Below are 26,500 nucleotides of genomic sequence, written 5' to 3'. Positions count from 1 at the left end.
TGCGGTCACTGGAAAGTGTGCCATTTAAAGTGAGATTACTGAAGGATATGAGGATTATGTTCCTAAACAGCTGGCCAAGAATAAAACACTCTAAAGGATAAACAGTAGGGTTATGACTGTGAAAGTGTTTTCAAAATTTCTACTTTCCTGATGTTGCATTTGGTGAACTTTTATTCATATATTACTTTTTTGAAGTTATTTTTATTGGGTCATGCAAAAACCTCCCGCACCCAACATCACCTCGCTTTTGATAAATACATGTATATTAAATAAATCATGATTATAAAATAAATTCATTACACATCTTTCAATGAATTTATTTTATAATCATGATTTATTTATTTAATATACACGTATTTATCAAAAGTGAGGTGATGTTGGGTGCGGGAGGTTTTTGCATGACCCAACAAAAATAACTTCAAAAAAGTAATATATGAGTAAAGGTTCACCAAATGCAACATCAGGAAAGTAGAAATTTTGAAAACACTTTCACAGTCATAACCCTAATAAACAGTGCTCTGGCTAACTGGGGGGAGTTTTAAAGGAACAGTCCACCATACTTCCATAATGAAATATGCTCTTATCTGAATTGAGACGAGCTGCTCCGTACCTGTCCGAGCTTTGCGCGACCTCCCAGTCAGTCAGACGCAGTCAGACGCGCTGTCACTCCTGTTAGCAATGTAGCTAGGTTCAGTATGGCCAACGGTATTTTTTGGGGCTGTAGTTAGATGCGACCAAACTCTTCCGCATTTTTCCTGTTTACATAGGTTTATATGACCAGTGATATGAAACAAAGTTCAGTTACACAAATTGAAACGTAGCGATTTTCTATGCTATGGAAAGTCTGCACTATAATGACAGGCGTACTAACACCTTCTGCGCGCTTCGGCAGCGCATTGATACGGAGCTCAGATATCAATGCGCTGTCGAAGCGCGCAGAAGGTGTTAGTACGCCTGTCATTATAGTGCGGACTTTCCATAGCATAGAAAATCGCTACGTTTCAATGTGTGTAACTGAACTTGTTTCATATCACCGGTCATATAAACCTATGTAAACAGGAAAAACGCAGGAGAGTTTGGTCGCATCTAACTACAGCCCCAAAAAATACCGTTGGCCATACTGAGCCTAGCTACATTGCTAACAGGAGTGACAGCGCATCTGACTGCGTCTGACTGACTGGGAGGTCGCGCAAAGCTCGGACAGGTACGGAGCAGCTCGTCTCAATTCAGATAAGAGCATATTTCATTATGGAAGTACGGTGGACTGTTCCTTTAAGGAAAACGACTAGTCAGATTTTCAACATATCCAACATGATGTCCAAAATGTTGGAACAAGAAACATTAAAACCATAAACTAATAACAGTTCTAACACTGAACACACTTTATTTTAATCGGCCATAGCTATGGAAAATGACTGCACTGTTTAATCCTAGTCTCTGTCTCACATAGCCGGAATCACTTCACAATAGACGCTGATAGACAATTTTAAGCCTTCCGGGGGTCAACCAGCATGCGTTCTGGGCCTTTCCATTGGAATACTTGAGAGCCAGGGAGCTACCTTGACAACCAGGAGGGCGTGGCTTCCATCCCTGAAAAGTTTAGCCGTGTTGAAAATTGCCGTGGGTCAAGCGCCGGATGAATTCATCCTTCGCAACCATGAAGGCATCAGTGAGCATCCTTGAGGCATACGTGGGGCTTACATGGGCTACAGTAGCATTCCATAGCAACCATCGAGCTCAAAATGTTCATGGAACAACATTCTGTAGAAAGTGAAGTCGCCTTATTTTGTCTTGCCGTAGCTATTCTGTATTGCATGCATGAAAACCGTACACGCTGCCGTCATTGCCGTGAGGCCATATGTCACTGCTGCCATTGGTTTTACCGGCGTCTTCCGTTGTTACCGTCATGACTACCGTGGCTTCTTTTACATATTTACTCCGCCCAAATTTATGCGACAGATCATCTCCAAAATCTGCCTGGGATGGCCATGGTAGCCCCAGTTCTCACGGCTCAACCGGCTGTGTGTGATGTTAGCATTAAAATGTTTTCATGGTACTTGCTTCACAACAGAATAATCGTTTAGGAATTACACTATATTATAATAATAATAATAATATTTTTTTTGCTCCTGGGTAGAAAGGTGATATTTCTTTTGCTTATACTGCAAAAGTATGGAAAATGGCTATTACTCCTCTCAAACTTTGTTTTTGGACATTGTCATTTTGAAATTTACCCATTTCAAGCGAATTTGCAACTTTTCGTTCACATTTTTTAAAAAAAAGGTACATTTCAAAATCTATTGTTAAGAAAAGATAATGATAATATGATGGGCGACTTATAAGCGTAAATCTCAAAAAAAAAAAAAGCCTCACTTCAGAATCTTTTGTAGTCATTTTGTATAATTTTAGTATAAATACAAGTTAATTTTGATTTGTATGTTGTGTTTTTTGAGTTCATGAATGACAGTTTGCCTGGTTTCTAAATAAAAATAGATAAATTTCAAAATACCAAATGTTCTAGTCACAAAAGTAAAGTTTGAGGGGATTAATATCCATTTTCTGTACTTTTGAGGCATACTATTCGCTTACTACCCAGGAATAAAAATTGTGTTACAGTGTTATTTGGTATAGAGGGTGACTAACGTGTTCCTTGTTACAGCGATCTGTGGCTTAACAGGAACAAAACGCAACAAGACAGAGTCATCTATATCCCCCGCCCTATATGCCAACTATATACCAAGTTTCAAGATATTGTCACCTTTTTCAAGTTCTGCTGCAGGAAACCAACCCTACCTCTTTACACTGACCTCAGCAGCCAATGGCACAAATCCACTGGACCTTGGGTCCAGGTGGGCTAAAAATTTAAATTTCTCACATTTCTTATCGGCGGCACGGTGGTGTAGTGGTTAGCGCTGTCGCCTCACAGCAAGAAGGTCCTGGGTTCGAGCCCCGGGGCCGGCGAGGGCCTTTCTATGCGGAGTTTGCATGTTCTCCCCGTGTCCGCGTGGGTTTCCTCCGGGTGCTCCGGTTTCCCCCACAGTCCAAAGACATGCAGGTTAGGTTAACTGGTGACTCTAAATTGACCGTAGGTGTGAATGTGAGTGTGAATGGTTGACTGTGTCTATGTGTCAGCCCTGTGATGACCTGGCGACTTGTCCAGGGTGTACCCCGCCTTTCGCCCGTAGTCAGCTGGGATAGGCTCCAGCTTGCCTGCAACCCTGTAGAAGGATAAAGCGGCTAGAGATAATGAGATGAGATGAGACATTTCTTATCATCAAAAGGCACATACACATTACTTAATCAACACATATACCAACTTTCAAGACCATACCACTCATAGTTTTCAAGTTCTGCTCCAGAAACAAAACCTACCCCTAAGACTAACCTGAGAGACCAAGTCTGAAATTGTTTCCATGGAAACATGAAAAATTAAAATTTCTCAAATTTCTTAGTATGATAAAGCACATCTACATCACCTTGTTAACACGTATACCAAGTTTCAAATCCAGATCATGAATAGTTTTGGATATATGCTCCGGAAACGAACACTGCTCTTAGAAACTAAGTCAAAATGCATTTTTTTGTACAAATTTTGGAAAATACTTTCTTTTTTGAAAGTCCAAAATAGCAAAAGGCACCAGTTCCCATGTTGCTTGATATGAATACAAAGTTTCATGAAGATATCTTCAGTAGTTTTAAAGATATGGCCCGTAAACAAAAACGTGACCGGACGGATGGAATCAGTTTCTATATCCCCTGCCAAACTTTGTTTGGGCAGGGGATAACTACAAATGTACTCATAGCTTCACAGTTTAACAAAAAAAAAAAAGTTAGGTTTTTTTAAATCATTTTGTTCAGACTATAAACCAATACTCTGAGGATTTTTGTTTATGCACCATTAGATTTTCAAAGCATAACTTATTCGTTATGTAAGTAGCAGTCCAACAGCTTTCAGACAAAACCTTTTGACCGATCAATCATACACACCATTATTCAGCCACTAATCATAACATGGGTCATACAGCCACAGGTTTGTGTGCATAATCAACTCATCTACAGTGGGGCTTGAAAGTTTGTGAACCCTTTAGAATTTTCTATATTTCTGCATAAATATGACCTAAAACTTCATCAGATTTTCACACAAGTCCGAAAAGTAGATAAAGAGAACCCAATTAAACAAATGAGACAAAAATATTATACTTGGTCATTTATTTATTGAAGAAAATGATCCAATATTACATATCTGTGAGTGGCAAAAGTATGTGAACCTTTGCTTTCAGTATCTGGTGTGACCCCATTGTGCAGCAATAACTGCAACTAAACATTTCCGGTAACCGTTGATCAGTCCTGCTTGGAGGAATTTTAGCCCATTCCTCCGTACAGAACAGCTTCAACTCTGGGATGTTGGTGGGTTTCTTCACATGAACTGCTCGCTTCTGGTCCTTCCACAACATTTCAATTGGATTAAGGTCAGGACTTTGACTTGGCCATTCCAAAACATTAACTTTATTCTTCTTTAATCATTCTTTGGTAGAACGACTTGCGTGCTTAGGGTCGTTGTCTTGCTGCATGACCCACCTTCTCTTGAGATTCAGTTCATGGACAGATGTCCTGACATTTTCCTTTAGAATTGGCTGGTATAATTCAGAATTCATTGTTCCATCAATGATGGCAAGCCATCCTGGCCCAAATGCAGCAAAACAGGCCCAAACCACGATACTACCACCACCATGTTTCACAGATGGGATAAGGTTCTTATGCTGGAATGCAGGGGGTTCCTTTCTCCAAACATAAGCGCTTCTCATTTAAACTAAAAAGTTATATTTTGGTCTCATCCGTCCACAAAACATTTTTTCAATAGCCTTCTGGCTTGTCCATATGATCTTTAGCAAACTGCAGACGAGAAGCAATGTTCTTTTTGGAGAGCAGTGGCTTTCTCCTTGCAACCCTGCCATGCACACCATTGTTGTTCAGTGTTCTCCTGATGGTGGACTCATGAACATTAGCCAACGTGAGAGAGGCCTTCAGTTGCTTAGAAGTTACCCTGGGGTCCTTTGTGACCTCGCCGACTGTTACACGCCTTGCTCTTGGAGTGATCTTTGTTGGTCGACCACTCCTGGGGAGGGTAACAATGAGTCCAAACTCTTTAGAGATGGTTTTGTAACCCTTTTCCAGCCTGATGAGCATCAACAACGGTTTTTCTGAGGTCCTCAGAAATCTCCTTTGTTCGTGCCATGATATACTTCCACAAACGTGTGTTGTGAAGATCAGACTTTGATAGATCCCTGTTCTTTAAATAAAACAGGGTGCCCACTCACAGCTGATTGTCATCCCATTGATTGAAAACACCTGACACTAATTTTACCTTCAAATTAACTGCTAATCCTAGAGGTTCACATACTTTTGCCACTCACAGATGTGTAATATTGGATCGTTTTCCTCAATAAATAAATTACCAAGTATAATATTTTTGTCTCATTTGTTTAACTGGGTTCTCTTTATCTACTTTTAAGACTTGTGTGAAAATCTGATGATGTTTTCGGTCATATTTATGTAGAAATGTAGAAAATTCTAAAGGGTTCACAAACTTTCAAGCCCCACTGTATGCTAAAACAAATAAAACCTGAAACCTGTCTTTATTTTACCATAAATAGGTTTCGAGTTTCAAGTTTACTCATAAGTAAAACTGAAACCTATATGTGCTAAAATCTATTTCTATGAAATATCGCATTTATCTGAAAGGAGGTATTTTTACTGACTTAAAGCTAGTTATTGAAAACAGGGAAAATAGGTACAGACCTCCAACTTACTGCAGGCTTTGCACTTTATACTAGGTAAATATTTTATGGATAACACACAACTAATATTCCATGCAACAACCACTTTTTTTCAATATAATTCCAAGTTTCTAAAATTAATGTCAATGTATGATGAGGTCAGGCTTTACTTATTTACAGTAAATTGAAATCGCTGACTATTCAAATACATTTCCACGTGTAAATCTAAAATGTCGAAATTTACCAACTGACTAACAACAAACCATTAATAAAGCCTACAATTATAGTACAGCAACACTCAAATTCCGATCATGAACAGTTCAAGTTACAACAGCATCAGGACCTAATCAAATGTTTAACACCTGACAAAAGCGGGAGAACGTGTGAATGTGACTTGTTGACATGTTTTGAACAGAGCATGATTATCAAAACATTATGTTAGAGCGCATTATTAACTTTTTCTCTCGTGTCTGTTCACACATCGGAGTACAGTGTCCACACAAGTCGACAGAGACACCAGTTTACACACAGTCACATGTCGCTACATCGCTGGGGTCTCCCGCTGGGACTAACAGCAGCTCTAATCAACACAGATAATTAAACAAACGAACGCTTGCACAAAAAACACACACACAAATCTGATGTCCTTCTCACACTATTGCTCATGATCCTTTAAGCGGCTGGAGGGTTGAACAACACTACTCGCTATTTTTAGCTGGCAAATATTGTGTTTAATGAGTGCGAACACTTTTCCAAAAAAGTAATAACTGTGATAAATAATATTAAGACTTTGAAATCTATAAATACAAAGCAATCTTTGGAAGAGATTCATTAGGTCACATGAGCACCTGGGATTTATCAGAAACCAAGATTGACCTTCGTATACCGTAGAAAGAACAACTGCAGAGCTGCTGATCAATATGAATGACAGACAGATGGCTGAGTTTTAAACAGAATAAATTATTATGAACTGAATATGTTGCATCATCAAATATTACATTTGGATAAATATTTATAAAGGGTTGTGTATTTGATATAAATATAAAATGTGTAAGTACAGGAAACACCAAATTGGGGGTGGTATGTTGAAATTGGAATTAAAACTGAAAACAGTGATTTGTAAATAAATCATTGACCTGTATTGCACATTATTTGATATTTTTTCCTCATGAATTTTATTGTTTTTCCAAAATAAACACTTCAATTTTGATTATTGCAATACATTTGGAAAAAGTTGGGACAGTCAAGCACTGACCACATTATCCTGTTGCCATTCCTTCTCACAACACACAAGGTGTGTAGAGACTGATGACACCAAGTGATGAAGCGTTTCAGGTGTTATTTTGTCTCCTTCTTCCTGCAAACTGGTCTTAAGATGTGCAACAGTACGGGGTCGCGGTTATATTTTTTTTGTTTCAAAATTCTCCACACGTTCTGTCTTGAGGACAGAGGGGACAGGCACCCTCTTCTTCCACAGCTACGCCTTTGTAATGTGTGTAGAATGTGGTTTTGCATTGTCTTGTTAAAATATGCCTGGAAAAGATGTTGTCTTGAAGGCAGTGCATGTTGTTCCAAAATCTCAATGTGCTTTTCTGCATTAATGCTGCCGTCACAGAAGTGTAAGCTACCTTTGCCAAGGGCACTGACACACTGTTGCTGGTAGCAGTCTGGATGGTTCTTTACGTCTTTGGTCCGGAGCACATAGCGTCCGTTTCTTACCAAAAAAAAAGACCTAGATTCATCTGACCACAATACACGTTTCCACTGTATGATGGTCCATCTCTGATGCCTCGGAGCCCAAAGAAATTGATGGTGCTTCTGGACACAGCCAACAGAATGCTTCCTTTTTGCACAGTAAAGCTTTAACTGGCATTTGTGGATGTAACTCCATATTGTAGTTCTTGACAAAGTAATCCCGAGCCCATGTGGTTATATCAGCTAGAGATGAACAATGGTTCTTGATGCAGTGCCATCTGAAGGATTGGAGACCACCGGTGTTCAGCTTGGGCTTATGCCCTTGCCCTTTATGCACTGAAATTCCTCCAGATTTCTTGAATTGTTTAATGATATTACGCACCGTAGAGGGTGAAATAGCCAAATCCCTTACATATGTGTGTTACATTAACACGAGTGTTTTACTGGGAAATAAACCACTCGTATTTTTCATATGAACTACATCCAGGACATGGAGAACTACAACCATGACAGATTTTCCAATATCTTCACTCATGAGGAAATCGATGATGAAATTTGGGTACTTTTTGCGAATGTGTCTATATAATAAAAAGAAAATCATACGTTAGCTTGAAGATATGAAGTTTATTTTCTCGTGTTGAAAAATATTTCACTCTTCTTTTGCTTCGCTCACTCATGATATATCCATTCACCACTCGAAGGTAAACTTCGTATATCTTTACACAACCATGTTATTTCCTCTATATACAATTTCTATAACCTAAAAGATTATAGAATGCCCCATGAAAGCCCAATATAAAAAATTGTTTTTTTAAATCACATTTAGCAAGCACAATATTCTCCACGAAGAGATGCTATTAACACACAAGTAACTTTGGTATGTGTGCATCACCGTAATGGAGAAATCTGATATGAACCAGCAGGATATCATGTATGCTTGTTTAGAATCTAATATACAACTCACCATGCCAATATTAAAGCCCAACTCTTACTTCAGTTGTATTAATAATTTAACAATTATTCACCGAAGGCGAAGTGAATCTCTGTGAATTATAACAGAGACGAAATCGAGGTTATTACTCACCAATATTCACTGAGCCTGAGGTGGATAATTGTTTTAGTAGAAATACACAGGTGATTATTTCAAAAAAAAAAAAATAATAAAATCCTAAAAACATTTCAAACTTTCAAAAGCAGCATGCAAATCAATTGACGCACGCAATTTCCTATAAAATCACCTGCATATTTATATTAGAGAGACATAACAGTGGAACAATTCTAAATAAAAAGTGCAACATCTCGACTATTCAGTATTCAAGATGCTGCACAATTTCTCAGTCACTATTTAAATCTAAGCAAATTTGTGATAGACCATGTTAACTGCTTTGTACAAAAGGTCGGATTTTCCATGAGTCTCATCCCTTCTATTGAATCTAGCGTTTAGGCCACATGCTGATGGATTTGCTCTAGCATGGATCATCAGGTTTTCAGACAAACTCATGGAGGCCATGCCAGCTCGAGTGCACACTGTCATTAACACAAAAAGGGAACATAAAACACTAAGAAACTCTGAAATTCACGTAAATATGATTCTTCTTTTCACTCCACTTTTTGCTGATAATAAGCAATTATTGGATGAGGTTGAACAAAATATCGTGATTCGTTAGTGGCGAGCAAGCAATTAATTATTTGCCGATGCCAAAGGCAGAGGCAAATAATTGCTTGCAAGACACTAACAAGTCATGATATTTTGTGAAAACCGAGTTCAATAACTGTTTTATTCAAATTATTTTTAAAATACTAATTATAAAAAAGTTCACGCAAGGAGTCAAACGATAAAGAAATTGAGTCAGTCATGCTGACAAAAGTGTGAAGCAACTGCATGAGTCGACCATTATTTGCAGGCAGTTATTTGCAGTTTGCTCAGCCAATCAAAATGGTGTAAAAATTATTTGAATGATAACAATTTGCAATGAAAGCATTTGTTCTATATTGAAAAAAGAATGCAAAACAGATGCAGTGGTCTCAGACATTTGTGGTCTCATGATCACAAATTCCAAGCAATATTTACATGGCTGACAGTTGTGACAGGGCAATTTTTCTTTGGCTTTTGTCCCAGACAGTTTAGTTAAAAACAAACGTGACTCAGAATAACTCCTGGTTCTGTTCTCTGTCCAATATTGCAAAAGGAATCACAGAAGTATTCACTGATGCAACACTGTCTGTCTCTTGCATGGACATAGACAGCTATTTGGCAGGATGTGTCAGTACAGCACACACTATGTGACTGATAATTACTGCAGTACTTCCAAATTGCCAGTACTTTTCCAGTACAGCCAATTTTCTCTTCTCTGACAAAACCAACATGACTTCAGCTCATGTGTGTGTTACACCTCATTAAATACAAAAACCAGGATTACAATTTCAAACATAAAAAAAGATATATGTTACTGCTTATACAGAAAAAGTGTTCAGGTCCTTAAAACTGAGCTTACAGTGCCATCTAGTGTTACACAAGTGCCAATCAATATTCCTTCACCATAAAAGAACACCAGTAACTGAACACTTTCTAATGAACTACAGCAGGGGTAATCAAATAAAATTTGTGGAGTTTCAACTACATAAAATTCCCTGCTTTCAGAGGACAGGGTAAGCAGCTAACATGACTCATTTCAGTCAACCGTTATCCTTTAATGCTTAACCATCAATGACTAGTTCATGGCCAAAAATAAGGCTACATCCACACGACAATGGCAACGAGATTTTATTTTAAAAAATATTGCGTCCACATGGGCAACGGATCAGTAAAATATCAGGTCCATATGGCAACGCAACGCTTGCTGAAAACGATGCAATACACATGCCACACCTCTACGTGTGCTGTAAGACGGTCCCATCAGAGACACCAGAACAATAGAAGAAGTAGGACGCATGCGCATAAACCCCTTCTTCTACCCGGCGTGAAGCAGGAACAAACACACAACAACAACAAGAAGATGGCTGCGACTACGCGAGGAAATCGTGCCTTCTGTGTGTACAAATTAGTTTTATTAGTGTGCATAGTTTTATATAACTTAATTTTCTTATTGTGTGTGAACATTTTAAAAAGCATTTTTATATAATTTATATAACTTTTTATATTCTGTGTGAACATTTTGAAAAGCAGCCTTATCCAATAAAAAAAAGAAATTCAAGAAATGGTTCAGTTACTTGTTTATTTAAAAGAAAAGCTGTATACAAAAGTGAATGCAATGCAGTGGTTCATACAAAACCGAGAGTGCTGCTTGTTCTACTCATGTGGTTGTGATGTCATCGTAAACAAATCCGTTCTACTCATCCAGACAACTTCGCAACGGCGCCGTTGCCAGATTTTTCCACTCTGGAACCCGTTCTCGTTTTGGATGCCCCAAAACGCCGGTGCCGTGTGGACGCCAGGCCGAAATGATAAACAATTTTATCAGATTCACCTGAATCCGTTGCCGTGTGGACAGCCTCTAAGACATCTAGTCGAACTGCTTTCACAGCAATGCTTAAATGTTACCAGTTTTGACTAGCATCCAGTGAAATACCTTGTTGGGTTGGCCAACTGATGACCCCTAACCTCAAGCAAAAGAATATCTGAATCAAATGAAGTTATCTTCAGCTAATAAAATCATAAAACAATGCAACTATGTTTCCAAAACAGTTGGGACGCTGTGTAAAACATACACAGCATCCCAACTGTCAGGATTTTGAAAATCTGGGATTTTCAAAATCATGAAAACCCTATATTTCATTAAAAATAATACAAAGACAACATATCAAATGCTGAAACTGATAAAGCTTATTTATTTATTTTTGGAAAAACATATGCTCATTTTGAATTTAGTGCCAACAAGTTTCAAAAAAGTTGGGACAGGACAACAAAAGACTGGAAAAGTTGTGTAAATTTTTTTTTTAAACTAATTTGGTTAATTGGCAACAGGTCAGTAACATGAATCGGTATAAAAAGAGCATCCCAGAGAGGCTGAGTCTCTCAGAAGTAAAGACGGGGAGGGGTGCACTGCTCTGTGAAAGACTGCGTGGGCAAAGAGTGCAACAATTTAAGAACAACATTCCTCAAAGTAAAATTGCAAGGAATTTGGGGATCACATCATTTACAGTACATAATATCATTAAAAGATTCAGAGAATCTGGAGAAATCTCTGCATGTAAGGACAAGAACATTGGATGCCCGTGATCAGATGACACTGCATTAAAAGCAGACACGTGGCTGTAGCGGAAATCACTGCATGGGCTCAGGAACACTTCAGAAAACCATCGTCTGACCACAGTTCATTACTGCATCCACAAATGCAAGTTAAAACCAGATATCAATAATATCCAGAAACATCGGCGCCGTCTCTAGGCCCAAGCTCTTTTATGATGGACTGAGACAAAGTGGAAAACTGTCCTGTGGTTTGATGAATTCATTTGGAAATCATGCTCTCCAGGCGAAAGAGGAAAGGAACCTCATTTTGTACATCTGGGCACCATTAATGCTGAATGACATATACAGGTTTTAGAGCAACATGCTGCCATCAACATGACATCTTTTTCAGGAAAAGCCTTGCTTCTTTCAGCAAGACAATGCCAAACTGCTTTGTGCACATATTAAAACTGCATGGCACCACAGTAAAAGAGAGTCCAGGTGCTAAACTGGCCTGCCTGCAGTCCAGATCTGTCTCCCATTGAAAACATTTGCTGCATTATGAAGCGCATAGTACGACAAAGGAGACCCTGAACCGTTGAGCAGCTGAAATCATAGATCAGACAAGAATGGAACAACGTTTCACTTTCAAAACTACAGCAATTGGTCTCAGTTCCCAAACCTTTACAGAGTTGTTAAAAGTAGAGGTGATGAAACAAAGTGGTAAGTATGCTCCTGTCCCAGCTTTTTTGAAACGTGTCGCTGGCATCAAATTCAAAGTAAGCATATATTTTTCAAACAACAATAAAATTTCCCAGTTTCAACATTTTATCTGTTGTCCTTGTACTATTTTCAATTAAATACAGGGTTTCCATGATTTGCACATCACCACATTGGTTTTGTTTATGTTTTACACAGCATCCAAACTGTTTTGGAAATTGGGTTGAATAATAATCTTTAGCAAGCATTGTGTAATCTGTCTATTTGAATTGTATGGATGCAGAATACTCCATTTTGTTCAGGTAGCATACTGCGCTATATATAGATTTGTAATTCAATTTTAAAATACTTTGCTGTTTAACCTGAACTTCAGAAAAAATTGATTTATTTCATTTTCCATTAATAAGCAGACTGTTGGTATAGAGAACTGATCTCTCCTTGGTCATGTTTGTTTTGAGAGATGATGGTTAAAAGCTTTAGGTAGTTAACGCCCTATCTACAAATCCTTAAACAATTATCACTGTTTCACTTGTGGTTAGGACCCAACTATGATAAATATCCAGATACTTAGACATACCTGCTCTGGCTGCTGCTGGCAGAGGGAGCGATGTCTGGGGTCAATACATACAAGCTGTTGTTCTTGGGCAGGTGTAAACTCCTCAGTACCGTCTAAAAGAGCAAAAGGTAGACCTAAGCTCACTAAGAACATACAGGAGTGTAAGAACAGCAAAACTGAAGCCATGGTGCAAAGAGTGCTAAAGCATCTTAGGCATTAAATGAATCAGTATTAAAATAAAGCTCAAGTTCAGCTGAATCAACGGCCTTAATCTTCGTCTGAAAAACAAGTTTGCTACGTTTACAACAGATTGTGACCACAACTTAAGATAAGATATTCCTTTATTGATCTCAATAGAGAGTCTTTATTTTAAGCAAACTCACACTGTCGGACACATCCGCACTCTTCCAGCCTTTTAACTGCATTTTAGACACAGGAACCTGAAACTCTGTCTCCAAAAACGTTTTGATATCTCCTGCAAAAAAAAAAAAAAAAGAAGAAATCCATGTTAAATTCACAATGAATTACACAATGCAACCAGAAGGGGGCAGACTCAACCTTCACATACTGTACAAGTTTAATTCATAGATTACTAACTGTCCATGTTTGTGGTACAACTATGTTATCTAGCTGCACTGCATTTTGGAATCTGGAGTCCGTACTCTCGTTTTCAGGAACTAAACGCAAAACCTTACTGCGCTCCCTTATGTCCGAGACGAAGATGGATGAAAAAAATTCTTCTCCTGATAAAGACTACTCGCAATGTCCCTCTGTGACATCAGAGTGTCACACAACCAGAAACTTCTCACACGAACAAATAAAATGCAACAAAAACCAAGAATTGCTAAGCCCACATCAAATATTTCAATACAACATGTATTTAACCTTGTAGTTTAGTGAATGTACTGCATACCAAAAGGAGAGACAAACATTTTAACATGCAAAGATCATTAATAGCAAGCACATATTGATTGACACCATTTAACATGGACAATACACTTGCGGTTGTATAAATTCAAAAGATATCTAAATAGAAGTCTGCATTTGATTGTTTTTTTTTTCCTTTTAAATAGAATCCATCAAAGAATTTGCCTGAAACAAGCAGAAACAACAGCTCATTACCACAGCTCTGACTCAAGTCAGTAGCAGAAATGAGTGGACACTGCTGAAGCTGCTGCAATTCTGAGAAATACAAAACACACAAAGTGCATCACGAAGACTTTTCACAAGACATTCCATTATGTCCTTCTTGCCAACTAAGCCATTCCACTGAGCCTTATATCACTGCTCTGAGAAAACTGCATATGTGAAACCCAAATGAAATTGTTAAGTTTACCAGGTTAAGTGGACATGAATGAACTGATAGGCACCGGTTTCAAATGTGTGTGATGGCCACCATGCTTACATTATAGGCTAACTAACTTTGTTGTACAACACGCCTTGAAACTTTACCACCCGGAAGTTGATTTTCCGATAACAGCACGTCCCAGAGTGTCAGTTTCTGTGAGTTTAGTTCCATATAATATATTGTGGAATATCCATGAAAAAAAAAAAGTTCCAAGAAACAGCCTTCCCCTCTCCAGCCTCTCTTTTTACTTCATAACCAGCAACATGATAAGCATTAAAATTATTCAATGATCAATAATATAATCGACAGATTAGTCAGTTACTGAAATAAAGGTTTGTCGCAGGCCGTGCATATATTTCAAAGGCAGATTCACACTCTAGGATAATTAGGATCCTAGATATGAAACTACTCAGAAAAACCACACTGCATTTCTCTCATTTCTGAGAAGTAAATTTCATTGTAAGTGCAGGAAGCTCTTGATCAGAACATGAAAGTCTTACAGTGTACATGAAAACAAAAACAAAATACGGGCTATGATACTGTATTATGGCATAGAAATATAAGAGAGGAAAAAAAAGTCATAGCATTTACCAGAATAAATACCATTTACTAGAATAAAGAAAATGGGTCACATCGAAACGTTTGCAAAAGTGTTATGTTCTGAATAAGGATCAATAAAGCAGCTCTATACAAATACAGACACACATTTTAAAATAAAGATTTTTGTGTCATACTGTGTTAAATATTTGGTTGGACCACACAAGAGGCCATTATTTTTAAATCATCAGCCAATCACAATTTGGAGTGTCATTAATTTACCCTCACATCCCCATTACTGCTTTTCTCCCCCCCCCCCATGAGTTGGAGTTGGCCAAATGAGGTCAAGTAGAGTAAATTTTAACACTTGTTCTGCTGCTCAATTCCCAAATATTTTTACATACATACACCCACACACACACATTCGTTGGCTCCTTCGATCTCGAAAGATCGTGGTGATCCGCACCAGGGGTCATCCATCAGTTGTCGAGTTGCAGCGCCTAGTATGACTGTATAGGCCAATGCGTGAGCCGCACGGTCTGCTACAGTTGCTGCAGGTGAAGTTGCTTGGTCGGGTGTCTATTGGTGCCGTCTGCAGTTTCCGGTGTTGTCGGAGTCTCCTCTCTCCACCGGGTCTCTCTCCTTTCCTCAGCTTCCCCAACAATGGCCTTGGTGGTGGACCGCCAGCTGGCACGGTCTGAGGCCGCCATCTCCAGGTCTGCAGGGTTGAAGCCGCCTGCCCTCAGGCTGCGCTTGCACACATCCTTGTAGCATAGTACGGGTTGTCCTGTGGGTCTGAAGCCTGTGGCCAGCTCACCATACAGCACGTCCTTTGGGATGCGGCTGATGTGGCCTAGCCAGCGCAGGCGTCTCTGGGTCAGCATGGCAAACATGCTGGGCATCCCTGCCTTGGCCAGGACATCAGTGTTGGTGACAGAGTCCTGCCAGGTGATGCCTAGAAGTCTTCTGAGACAGCGCATGTGGAAGGCATTCAGTCTGTGTTCTTGGCGGGAGTAGAGGGTCCATGCTTCACTTCCATAGAGGAGAGTGCTCAGCACACAGGCCTGATACACTCTCATTTTGGTGTTGGTCATGAGCATGGTGGTGTCCCAGACTCTCTTCGCAAGACGGGCCATTGCTGTTACTGCTTTGCTGATCCGCACGCTCAGCTCGGTGTCGAGAGAGAGGTTGCTGGAGATGGTGGAGCCCAGATAGGTGAACCTATCCACCACTTCGAGGGTGTGGTTGCCGATGTGGGGAGCTCTGCTGACGTCCTGGCCCATGATGTTGGTCTTCTTCAGGCTTATAGTGAGCCCGAACTCGTTGCAGGCTTTACACACACACACACACACACACATAGAGATAGATATGCACACACATACACCTCATCTGTGTGGGTTTATTCGCATACTCACCCACTGAGCACACACATACACCTCATCTGTGTGGGTTTATTCCCATACTCACCCACTGAGCACACACATACACCTCATCTGTGTGGGTTTATTCCCATACTCACCCACTGAGCACACACACACACACCTCATCTGTGTGGGTTTATTCCCATACTCACCCACTGAGCTAGTATCCTCCAGTACCACATCTACTGAGCGTGTGCGGTACTCTACACGAAAGTGGAGCAAGCGTGGCTGCCGCTCTACAATTTGCCGGGAGGGAAGGATAGGGCAGAAGGCAGAGGAAGATGATGATGGTGGTGAGGATGGTGATGACGTGGCTGACGGTTCTGTTGCTGCTGACTGACTGCCAGCTCCTAATGGGCTCGTCTGAGAGCCCTCACTGCTGAAATTGCTGCAGGAGACACAATTCACACCCATTACTTCAACAATGAAGACGTTCATAAAGATAGACATAAAAAATATATATATACACACACACGAGAAAAATCGCTATATTCCCCTATCACTGACCATTTTATTAGGAACACATGCTCATTCATGCAACTGCCAGTTCAATAGCTAAAAGAGTACTCACAATACAGACTAGGAGATATTGTGTATGTGTGTAATATCTAGAGGATATTACACAGCTGTGTGACGATATTACTGTAAGTTTATCTTCTAGTGGTGAACATATTCACGGGTGAGCAAAGTGAACGAGTGAAAATATTTTCAACATGAGAAGATAAACTTCATGTCTTCGTGCCACACTGTGGATGCGTCTATATAATATAAAGAACATTACACGGTGGCACGAAGATATGGAGTTTATCTTCTCGAGTTGAAAATATTTTAACTTGTTCACTTCATTCACTCATGAATATATTCAGCACTCAAATTTAAACTTCATATCTTCGTGCAGTCGTGTAATATCCTCTTATTTATATAAAACACATACACATCTACATACACACACATTTTATATTCAAGTTGCACACACACACACACACACGCATATACATATGCATGTACGTGTTTGAATGCATCAACTGTATTTGCTTTCCCTAATATAAATATTTCTCTAAATCTATTAAAAAAATAAACAAATAAATAAATATTCTACTGGGTATTCCCTTTATTCGGTTTGTCATCAGGCAGAAATGTCACCAACGGATGATCAGGAACGAGTGAAGAGGTATTAGAACACAAGACAGGAGAAAACCAAGTTGCCCCTGTCCCCAGCTTCACAATGGCAGCAGCGCAACTATCCAAACAGTATCCAAAGTCAATGTAAACAACCTTTACTGCAGGGATAATATGTGCTAGGCTCAACAGAAGCGCAATTGTTTAGCATAGAGGAAATCTCTTTCTCTGCTTTTTTTTTTAACTCCTTTCTATTCATACTGCTTGTGTCTGGAGACACAAAACAGCTTTTTCTGCCTCTCTCTTGCTCTCTCGGTGGTTGATGGTAGAATTCCCCCAAGCCCCCATCCCCCTGTAGCAGTAAATAATGTCTTTTCTGTGGCAGCGGGTAGGACAAAAGCTCTTCTCTTCTCTTCCAAGGTCAGCACATATCGCACTGAGAAAAGGAGCAGGGTGCCAAGAGCTGCGTACAAAGCATGGATTTATTCCACCTTATTATAATACCAAAGGTTAAAGACGTTAGGGTCCTGGGGCAGCCAGGGCACAAAAATATAAACCCACAACAACTGTGCTTTCCACTGAATTAATAACGGCCATTAAATTTTTTGTAACGAACGCTTATGAACACAGTAACAAATCCAATAATATCGGAGTTGAATCAAAGTGTAACTTTCATGATATTCTTATTTACCATTTCCTAACTCAGCTGCTGGAGGCAGTAAAACACCCTGAGTTTATCAGCTTTTTGACAGTCCGAGAGCGAGGAAGCCCAACACTCTATCCGTGTCCCCCAAGCGCAAATTAGCATTTACACATCATGGCCAGCAAAGCCTAGTGCGTAATAAGTGTGCAAGTGCTTGTGAACGGCTTAAACAACTGTGACGCTTCCTGCACGTTAGATTATATTACTACAGTTTGATGGATATTTCAAAATCATATCAGAGTGCATGACTTATATATTGTCGCAATAACACTTGATACAAGATTGCTCCTATACTCCCTAACACTTATCATTATGGTTATTGAATAAATGTTAGAGCATTTACTTTTTTTTTTTTTAAACAGGAATTCCATTAATGGCACTTTTCCCCCATTAACAGAAGTGAATAAAGCTTTTCTGGTGCTAAATTATAAAATGATGCTTCCCCCCCACACAATTGTTAATTGTATTATGATACACTCACCTATACACCAGTCATGTGGAAACAGTACATTGCATAACATCATGCAGAAACGAGCCAAGAGCTTCAGTTAACATGCACATCAAACACCCCACTGCGAAACAATGTGATCTCAGTGACTATGGCATGTTTGCTGGTGACAGACAGGCTGGTCTGAGTATTTCAGAAACAGTTGATCTCTTAAGATTTTCTCTCTCTCTCTCTCATACACACACACACATCAGTCTCTAGAGTTTACACAAAATAGTAATAAATAAATAAATAAATAGAAGAAGCAGAATAAGCTCAACTTATATAGTGCCTTTCTGACACCCAACGTCGCTTTACAATTACAAAAAAAAAAAGTCTACCAAAAGAGGGTCAGGATGTAATTCCAGTGGCGTAGCTGCCCACAATCCCACCAAAAGGCACATGAAGGTATGTCCCAAACCGCCTGCACAGCCACTACGATGCCACCAGGCAACATCACTCGGAACCAGGGCTCGAAATTAACTTTTTTTCTTTGTGTCCCCCAGTGGTCCCGAATTCTGTGTTGTATTGTCCTGAATGGAAGCAATAGTGTCCCCATTTTTTTCCTCTCTGAAATAACCAGTGGTTAATATTATCATATGAAGTTACTATTATATTTGTAACTATGCGATTTTGAACCCTTTATATCATTTTTACAATAAGTCACAAGACACAAGCGACACATGTCCTATACATCATCTACTTCAAAATTACAGTTATTGCATTTTCAGTTTATTAAACTTTGGCGATCTCACTGTATGAATAGATACCCGTTTATTTAAAGGGGCCAACTAGCTCATTCAGAAAATGTTTCAACTCCCTACATCTGCAGTACACTTTAGTTGAAAATAAGACCCCTTTTATGTTCATTTCATCTACTTGTACCTTGAATATCTGTTGGCACTTATAAGGCCAACTTATAATTTTCACCATTACCGTTATCCATTTTTATGAACTTTCCGTTATCCATTTCATGAACTTTCGCTGCCGAAACGTGGGTGCAAATGTTAGCAACATCAGCATAGTGCCAGGTCCTAGCCTAGTTGTGCTGCTGACTGACTAAACTTTCTGAACTAGAAAGACACCAAGAAAACTCACTTATTCTGTTGAACGGTATCTTCCGTCAATATCATCCACATCATTCCTGTTGTATTTTATAACGTGTCTAACAGTGTTCATTAAGTTCATTCAGTTGCTCGCGTTGCCTGCAGACCAGGCGATGACACTTTGGATCCTGAAGGTCCCGGAGACGTTATGTCTGGGCTTTCAGTTTCTTCCCCGCGGTCGGTCCGCTTCAACCACTTCAGCATTTTTGTTCTGGCAAGAGTCGGCGCAGCGTGTGCGGTAGCAATTCCATTCCAAGTCCATATAATGCGGACACCGGCCGAAGATTCTAGAACAGAATGCGCTGCTCTGTAGCCTACGGATGCAGGTGCATCGAAAGTGAAGCTACTATGTATTTTTCGCTGTTAACGTTTTAAAATTAAAATTGACAAATTAGGTGAATGTCTACGTATGGTTTACGGCTTTGTAAATACTATTAATGTAGAACTTTTTTTTCTAGATCTATTTTTTCCCATTGTCCCGAGATTGTCCCAGATATGATAATTTTGTGTCCCGATGACATTTTTTATGGTCCCCTGGACATCGGGACACAGTTAGTTTCGAGCGCTGCTCGGAACACTGCGCCATGAATCCAAAAAGCAAGCACAGTAGCACCGCCACACAGAGCGCTAGACAACCCCGATGTTAAAGAGAGCAACGAGCTCACTGCAATCCATATTGAGCAGCACAGGCATCACCCATGGCGGACCAAGGCCTGAAGGAAACCGATGCCCAAAACTGGGTCTGGAGCTACACCACAACCAGCGGGCAAAACATTTAAACAAAGAACAAACAAACATCAAACCATACAAGCACAAAAAGAAAAACAAAGGGAAAAAAAGGAAAAATAAAAAGCTCCAGCGAGAAGCGGCAGCCAAAATGTGCACAGCGTACTCTCAACCAGAAACGGAAGATAGTGTGGAAAAACAAAAAACATCCAGCTCACAGCAGTTCTTTGGGCAGAAACGAGGAGAGAGTTCAGGCTAGTTCGAGCTAACAAGAAGGCTACAGTAACTCAAAATAATGCTCTTTACAACCCTGGTGAACAGAAAAACATCCAAGAGGTGCATGGGCTACAAGAGCAGAAGACCACATTGGATTCCACTTCTTTCATCCAAGAACAGGAACTGGAAAGTTGAAACTGGAAGTTGAAGATTAGTAAAACATCACCTGGTCTGAAGAGTCTTGACTTTTGCTGCAACATGTGGATGTTAGGGTCAGAATTTGGCACCGACAGAATGAATCCATGGACTCAACCTGCCACATGTCAACAGTATAGGCTGGTGGTGGTGGTGGTGTAATGATGGGGGGGGGGGGGGGGGGGGGTCTTGACACATATTGGACCTCTTAATACAAATCCATCATCATTTGAATGCCCAGGAATATTGTTGACTGCAACCCCTTATGGTCACAATAGACCCATCTTATAATGCACCGTTTCCCAAAGCACAAGTCATCTCAAACCAGTTTCATGAATACAGGCACCTCTGGAATGTGGTGGAACAGGAGATTCACAGCATGAATGTGCAGCTGACAAATCTGCTGCAAATTATGTGATACAATCGCATCAACATGGACCAAAAGCTCAACAGAATGCTTCCAACACCTTGTGGATTCCTTGCCACGAAGAATGTAGGCTTTTCTGAGACAAACAGGGCAAGGAGAATATAACCACAGGCTGAGAATTGCATCAACATATCACCCAGACCTACATCAAGCACACTGTGGTTTAGCTTATTAAATGCACCAACAATGAGCACGTACATGCTCAAGTGCCAAAATGTTCAAGCTGAAATGTGGATAATGGTCCCATGACTCCCTTTAGTGAACAGAAATCCCATTTATTTATTAAAAATGGATCCAAGTGCTATTATACTGCTCACTGCAATAGCACTAAGGTAATAATGAGGTAAGCCTGAGGTTGCTGCTGTACATTTAATAAAATGATACTCATGCCTGCAAATCAGAATATGAGAAAGACAGACCTATAACACAACAAAACAGACAACACTTTTTTTTATATATAAATACAAGGACTCGTCAACTAGATCAGACTCCATTATCCTGTATCGGAGATCTATCTCAGAGCAGAAATATTTAAGTTATTCCACAAAATCGAGTCATACACGAGTTGATCGCCGATGAGGCATGTAGCACAGAGTTGGCTAAAAGCCAAGTAATGAGGAGATTGAGTGGAATAACTTTTATTCTATCCACATTCACTGGATTTTGAGAAAGAGCATTTTTATTTTTTGCAAATCCGATAAGTAAAAAAAAAAAAAAAAACTTTCTCCAAAACGTCCAACAAAATTATCTCCACTTAGAATGTAAACAAACAGGCAAAATGACTAGCATTTTGTGAAAAATATGATAATTCTTGAAAAATAAAAAAATATGTTCTTACCATCAAATACTTTTATTCCATATTTTGTTGCTTTTTTTTTGGGTTTTGCTTTCCAATAGAGTTTTTATTTCGCCCTCGGTTGGTTCAGCAACACACTCTGCCATTTTGTTTTTCTGTACTCACGGTATATGAGCTAATATCCTAGTAGCAGAGTAGCCAATCGGAGCACGCGATTGCTCATATCCAGTGAATGTGGACAGAATAAATATAATTTATTCTCCTCCAATTATTTTCCTCTAAAGTAGCGGTATAATATTTATGTAATTAGCTATATAACATTAACTGTAAATATTTTTTTAAAAATTAAAGCAAACCCTACAAGAGAGATTGCCATAAATCCATTTTACGGGATCTGTAGTAATTTTTTAATTTGTGCTTCATCAACATTAATGAAGGTCAGAGTCAGTCAAACTCGTCATTCAATAAAAACCACAAAAGTATAAATGTCAGCCTCATACCAGAAGTACGTTTTTCTCCTATCAATAAACAGCTTTGTGATGTGTAAACGATCTCCAACTGCCCTCTGCTCAACTTCCCACACTGGGCTTATCAAAGATTCTATTTAAACTTTTTGCTCCTTAAAAAAAAAAAAACAAGAATCCAGAAACGGTTGTTCCATTGTGTGCACCTAGATGGCAGCCTCCACCCACCCAATGCTTGGCAGTGGGAAGCGTAGGCCTCAGAGTTCGGAGTCTGGAGCCAGCTGGCAGCATGCGCCTCAATGGGGTCACTTCAGTGAGCCATGCCACCCTCCAGCCTGCAGCACTGTGCCAGCCTCCAACTAAAGGAGATGGCTGGACGTCGTGCTGCCAGACTCCATTCATAATTATGGGCCTTAAAGAAAAAAACATGTTCCCGTGCCCAGAGCGTTTGCGCTTGCTCGCTCACACACACACACACACACACACACACACACACACACACACACACACACACACACACAAGACACAAATTAAACCGTCAGGCAGAGTGTGTAGTGCTTGAATATATCTGTTCTTAAGACTCGGCTGCATTCATGAGCACTGGAAGTTGGAGAGAGACACGGACTGAGGACACAAGGCCCTCACACAGGCTGCTTTTGTCGCTGAAAGTTTCAATTCCTGTTTGTTACTGCCGTTGTCCATTTCTCTTTTAAAACAAAACTGGAGAGGAATGCTCATTCAGCCTCATAAGAAATGCAAAACAAACTGAGAAAGAGTTTTCTAATTTAAGGTGTTAGTGGTTATGTTGTTCACGACTATGCCAACGTGGGTGCTCGCGTAACCTTTCAGAGCACAAGGACAAGTATAGAATCATCTTGTCGAGCAAGTCACAGAGCCAATCTTAACGTTTCCACTGACAAGGGTTTGAAAAACTTGTGATTTAGCCACAACAGTCACCATGAAAAAGGAGGAAGCAGAAGGGAGGAAATATTTAAACACAACTCGGGAGTTATAAGCTTTTATGTATGACATACTCAAGGCATACTGGTGTAGTGCAGTGTGACTTAGGCCCTGTCCACACGGCAACGGATTCAGGTGACTCCGATACAACTGCTTATCGTTTAGGCCTGGCGTCCACACGGCACCGGCGTTTTGGGTGCCCAAAACGCAATCTTTTTGAGAACGGGTTCCAGAGTGGAAAGATCTGGCAACGTTGCCGTTGTGAAGTCGTCTGGATGAGTAGAACAGATTTGTTTACGATGATGTCACAACCACATGACTGTGAGTGCTTCACGCCGGGTAAAAGTGTAACGAACTCGATGCGAGTTGTCAACAAATCCTATAACTTGGTTCATGAAACGTGCTTACAAAATATTTTCACTGTGAAAATTTATTGTGTAATGGTGCAAAGTGAGAGAGAGAGAGAGAGAGAGAGAGAGAGACTCTGCCCTTAGGGCAGAGTCAATCCTGCCAGCAAAAATAGGGAAAAAAAGGAGCGATCTCACCTCTTCAGATGCGGGTTTAAGTCCTACAATACATTCCTCAAAAAGGGCGTAGAAGAGCAAATTAATCCATCAACGTGTAGCATTCAATTTATTCCGGACCATTAAAGACGCCGCCTTCCGCGTAGAATCATACGTTATCCTCGCCGCCATATTGGATAGGTCAAAGCGGAGAATAAAGATTAGCTGCGTTTAACTGTACCAACAGGTTTGCCGTCCAAACGAGATCACATGGGATTACCTTTCACAGGTGAGACTGGAAAAATACTTTTCATTGTATTTGGTCATTATAATGTAATTTTACGAACAGATTTTCCTGACTTTGTGGCTAATATGAAGTCTCGCGCATAATAGTTTACGCGCATGCGTCCTTACTTCTTCTATTGTTCTGGTGTCTCCGAAGGGACCGTCTTACAGCGCCCCTAGAGGTGTGGCATGTGTATTGCATCGTTTTCAGCAAGCATTGCGTTGCCATATGGACCTGATATTTTACTGATCGTTGCCCATTTGGACGCGATATATTTTTAAATAACATCTCGTTGCCGTTGTCGTGTGGATGTAGCCTTACTCCATCAAGCCCTACATCAGGTTAAAGTCCGATAAAAAGGCTCGCCACTTTGTTGTTCGTTCCCCACCGTTAACAAGATTTTCAACTAACCATCACATAAATGCCCAGAGCAAATCTGCCGTGGAGGTTTTCCTTTATTGTGGTGCTGACGTGTTAAAGATGAGGGCAATTCATCAACAGCAGACTTCCGAAAGTCAAAGTGGCAAGAAGTTCTGCAGCTCAGGGCTAACACTCAGATTTCATACTCTGACTTATATTTTCTCTCCCCTATTGCCTCGACATTTATCCACTTACTTTATAGATCTGCGGTGCTCGTGGACTCCTGCATGTGACTCATGTGTTCAAGGACCCAACCGAGACATTAATGTGGACTTCTAACGGCTTTCGATCATCTTTGAAGATAACAGCACAAAGCGTCTACTCCAGTCACTAGAGAACTGTACAGTGTGTACACTGATTAGAGAACACCGTGAAGTGTTCTCTACTTAACTTTCAATCAAAGCCCACAGCTGGATGTTATTACAGTAAGAGTAAAGAAAAAAATAAATAAGTAAATGCTGCCATTTTTAAAAGGAGGACAATTTCATTTCTCATGCATGCAAATAGTAACCACCTATTTTGATGGTGAGTCACCCCATCTGGTTGTATTAAATTAAATGTGTTACTTCTTGCACATAGACGCTTATACATTGCCTTCATAAAAAGGCTTCACACTCCATTCTCTCCCTCTCCCTTTGTGTTGAGATCATAATAATAATAATAATAATAATAACAGCATCATGCATTAAAGAGAAGTTTTTAAAAACTTGCTTCAGGATTGAAATCAGCAAAATGTTTGGTCACAGGTACCTTTGCAAGATGCCGTTTTCTTGTGGGATCACACCGTTAATGGCTGCCTGTTAAAAAGAAAAACAGCAAAAAAAAAAAAAAAGATAAAAATGTTTAACATTTGCAGTACATTTACAGACAGCGGTATACAAATAAAGTGCCAGAGTTAATAACAAAAATGCCTACAGGTTTCTAAATGGGAAACATTTGTGCTTATAAATTCACAGGAACTAAAATACTGTGCTGTTAAACACCATGAAGCCAAATTCATTGAGGACTTTTAATTTCTGGGTAACAGTATAAAGTGGCTTTGCTCTTCTCACATGCAAAAGGATATCAGTTATTGAAGTCAATTAAATAAAAAAAAAACACTTTGATGGCATTATGAGGTGGGCTTTACTGTTGACTGTAAGCGCAATATATTTGTTATCCGTCATTATAACACGGCCATGGAAATACTGATACCATTCATCCAGACCACGTCCTGTGTTCTGTAAGCAATCTTAACTAATCTCCAGAGATTCTTCAAAGTCCCAGATTTATCTGAGGGTTGATGTAACTTGAAAAACTGTTAATGCAGGCCAGTCTGTAACCATTACATTTCATGACCGGGTAAATAAATAAATAAATAAAATATTAAGCTAAATAATTCATTTATTACATTTTTAATACCTATTCCACAAAAAAGTGGACAAACTGATAAAGCAGGTGTGCAGTTTGTCAATTTACAATTAAACAATAACTTACAATGAATCTGCACATACGGTCACAAACAAAGGATATACTTTACAAGCGACTTGAATTAATCAACATAAAAAAATATAGCATATTCTGTAAAACGTTCATGCAGTACACAGATTAATCATGGGCAGAATGCAGAGACGTGGGCTGCACATTTCCTTCCTTATCTGAGCCAGAATGCACCATAATGGACTTCTGCAAGTGAGTGTATGTGGGCATGTGTGTGCATGCGGATGACTGGTCAAGTGTACATTAGGGGAAATTTAATGGCAGTGATGATCTAGATTCTATGGACTCAGTAATGTAATCTTTTAGATCACATAAAAGTTGTTTGATCCACAATGTGAATCATTTCTAATTCTAGACTATTTCTTATCGAACTGTTTTATTTCGTTTCATA

At 39.7% G+C, this 26,500-nt stretch overlaps 1 protein-coding gene across 1 annotated transcript in view; it reads right to left on the bottom strand.

Moving 5' to 3' along the window:
* Nucleotides 1–26,500, bottom strand: part of faf1 (Fas (TNFRSF6) associated factor 1) — a 124,624-nt gene that overhangs the window by 77,387 nt on the left and 20,737 nt on the right. The window contains exons 3-6 of the mRNA XM_060932117.1: nucleotides 25,381–25,427; nucleotides 16,375–16,610; nucleotides 13,300–13,391; nucleotides 12,938–13,029 (exon numbers count right to left, since the gene is read on the bottom strand). Of these exons, the coding sequence (XP_060788100.1) occupies nucleotides 12,938–13,029; nucleotides 13,300–13,391; nucleotides 16,375–16,610; nucleotides 25,381–25,427 (467 nt within the window). The remainder of the gene's footprint in view (nucleotides 1–12,937; nucleotides 13,030–13,299; nucleotides 13,392–16,374; nucleotides 16,611–25,380; nucleotides 25,428–26,500) is intronic.

This window comes from Neoarius graeffei, chromosome 10 (genome assembly GCF_027579695.1).
Source record: "Neoarius graeffei isolate fNeoGra1 chromosome 10, fNeoGra1.pri, whole genome shotgun sequence".
NCBI classification, from domain to species: domain Eukaryota; kingdom Metazoa; phylum Chordata; class Actinopteri; order Siluriformes; family Ariidae; genus Neoarius; species Neoarius graeffei.
This window is presented reverse-complemented; position numbering and strand designations above follow the sequence as displayed.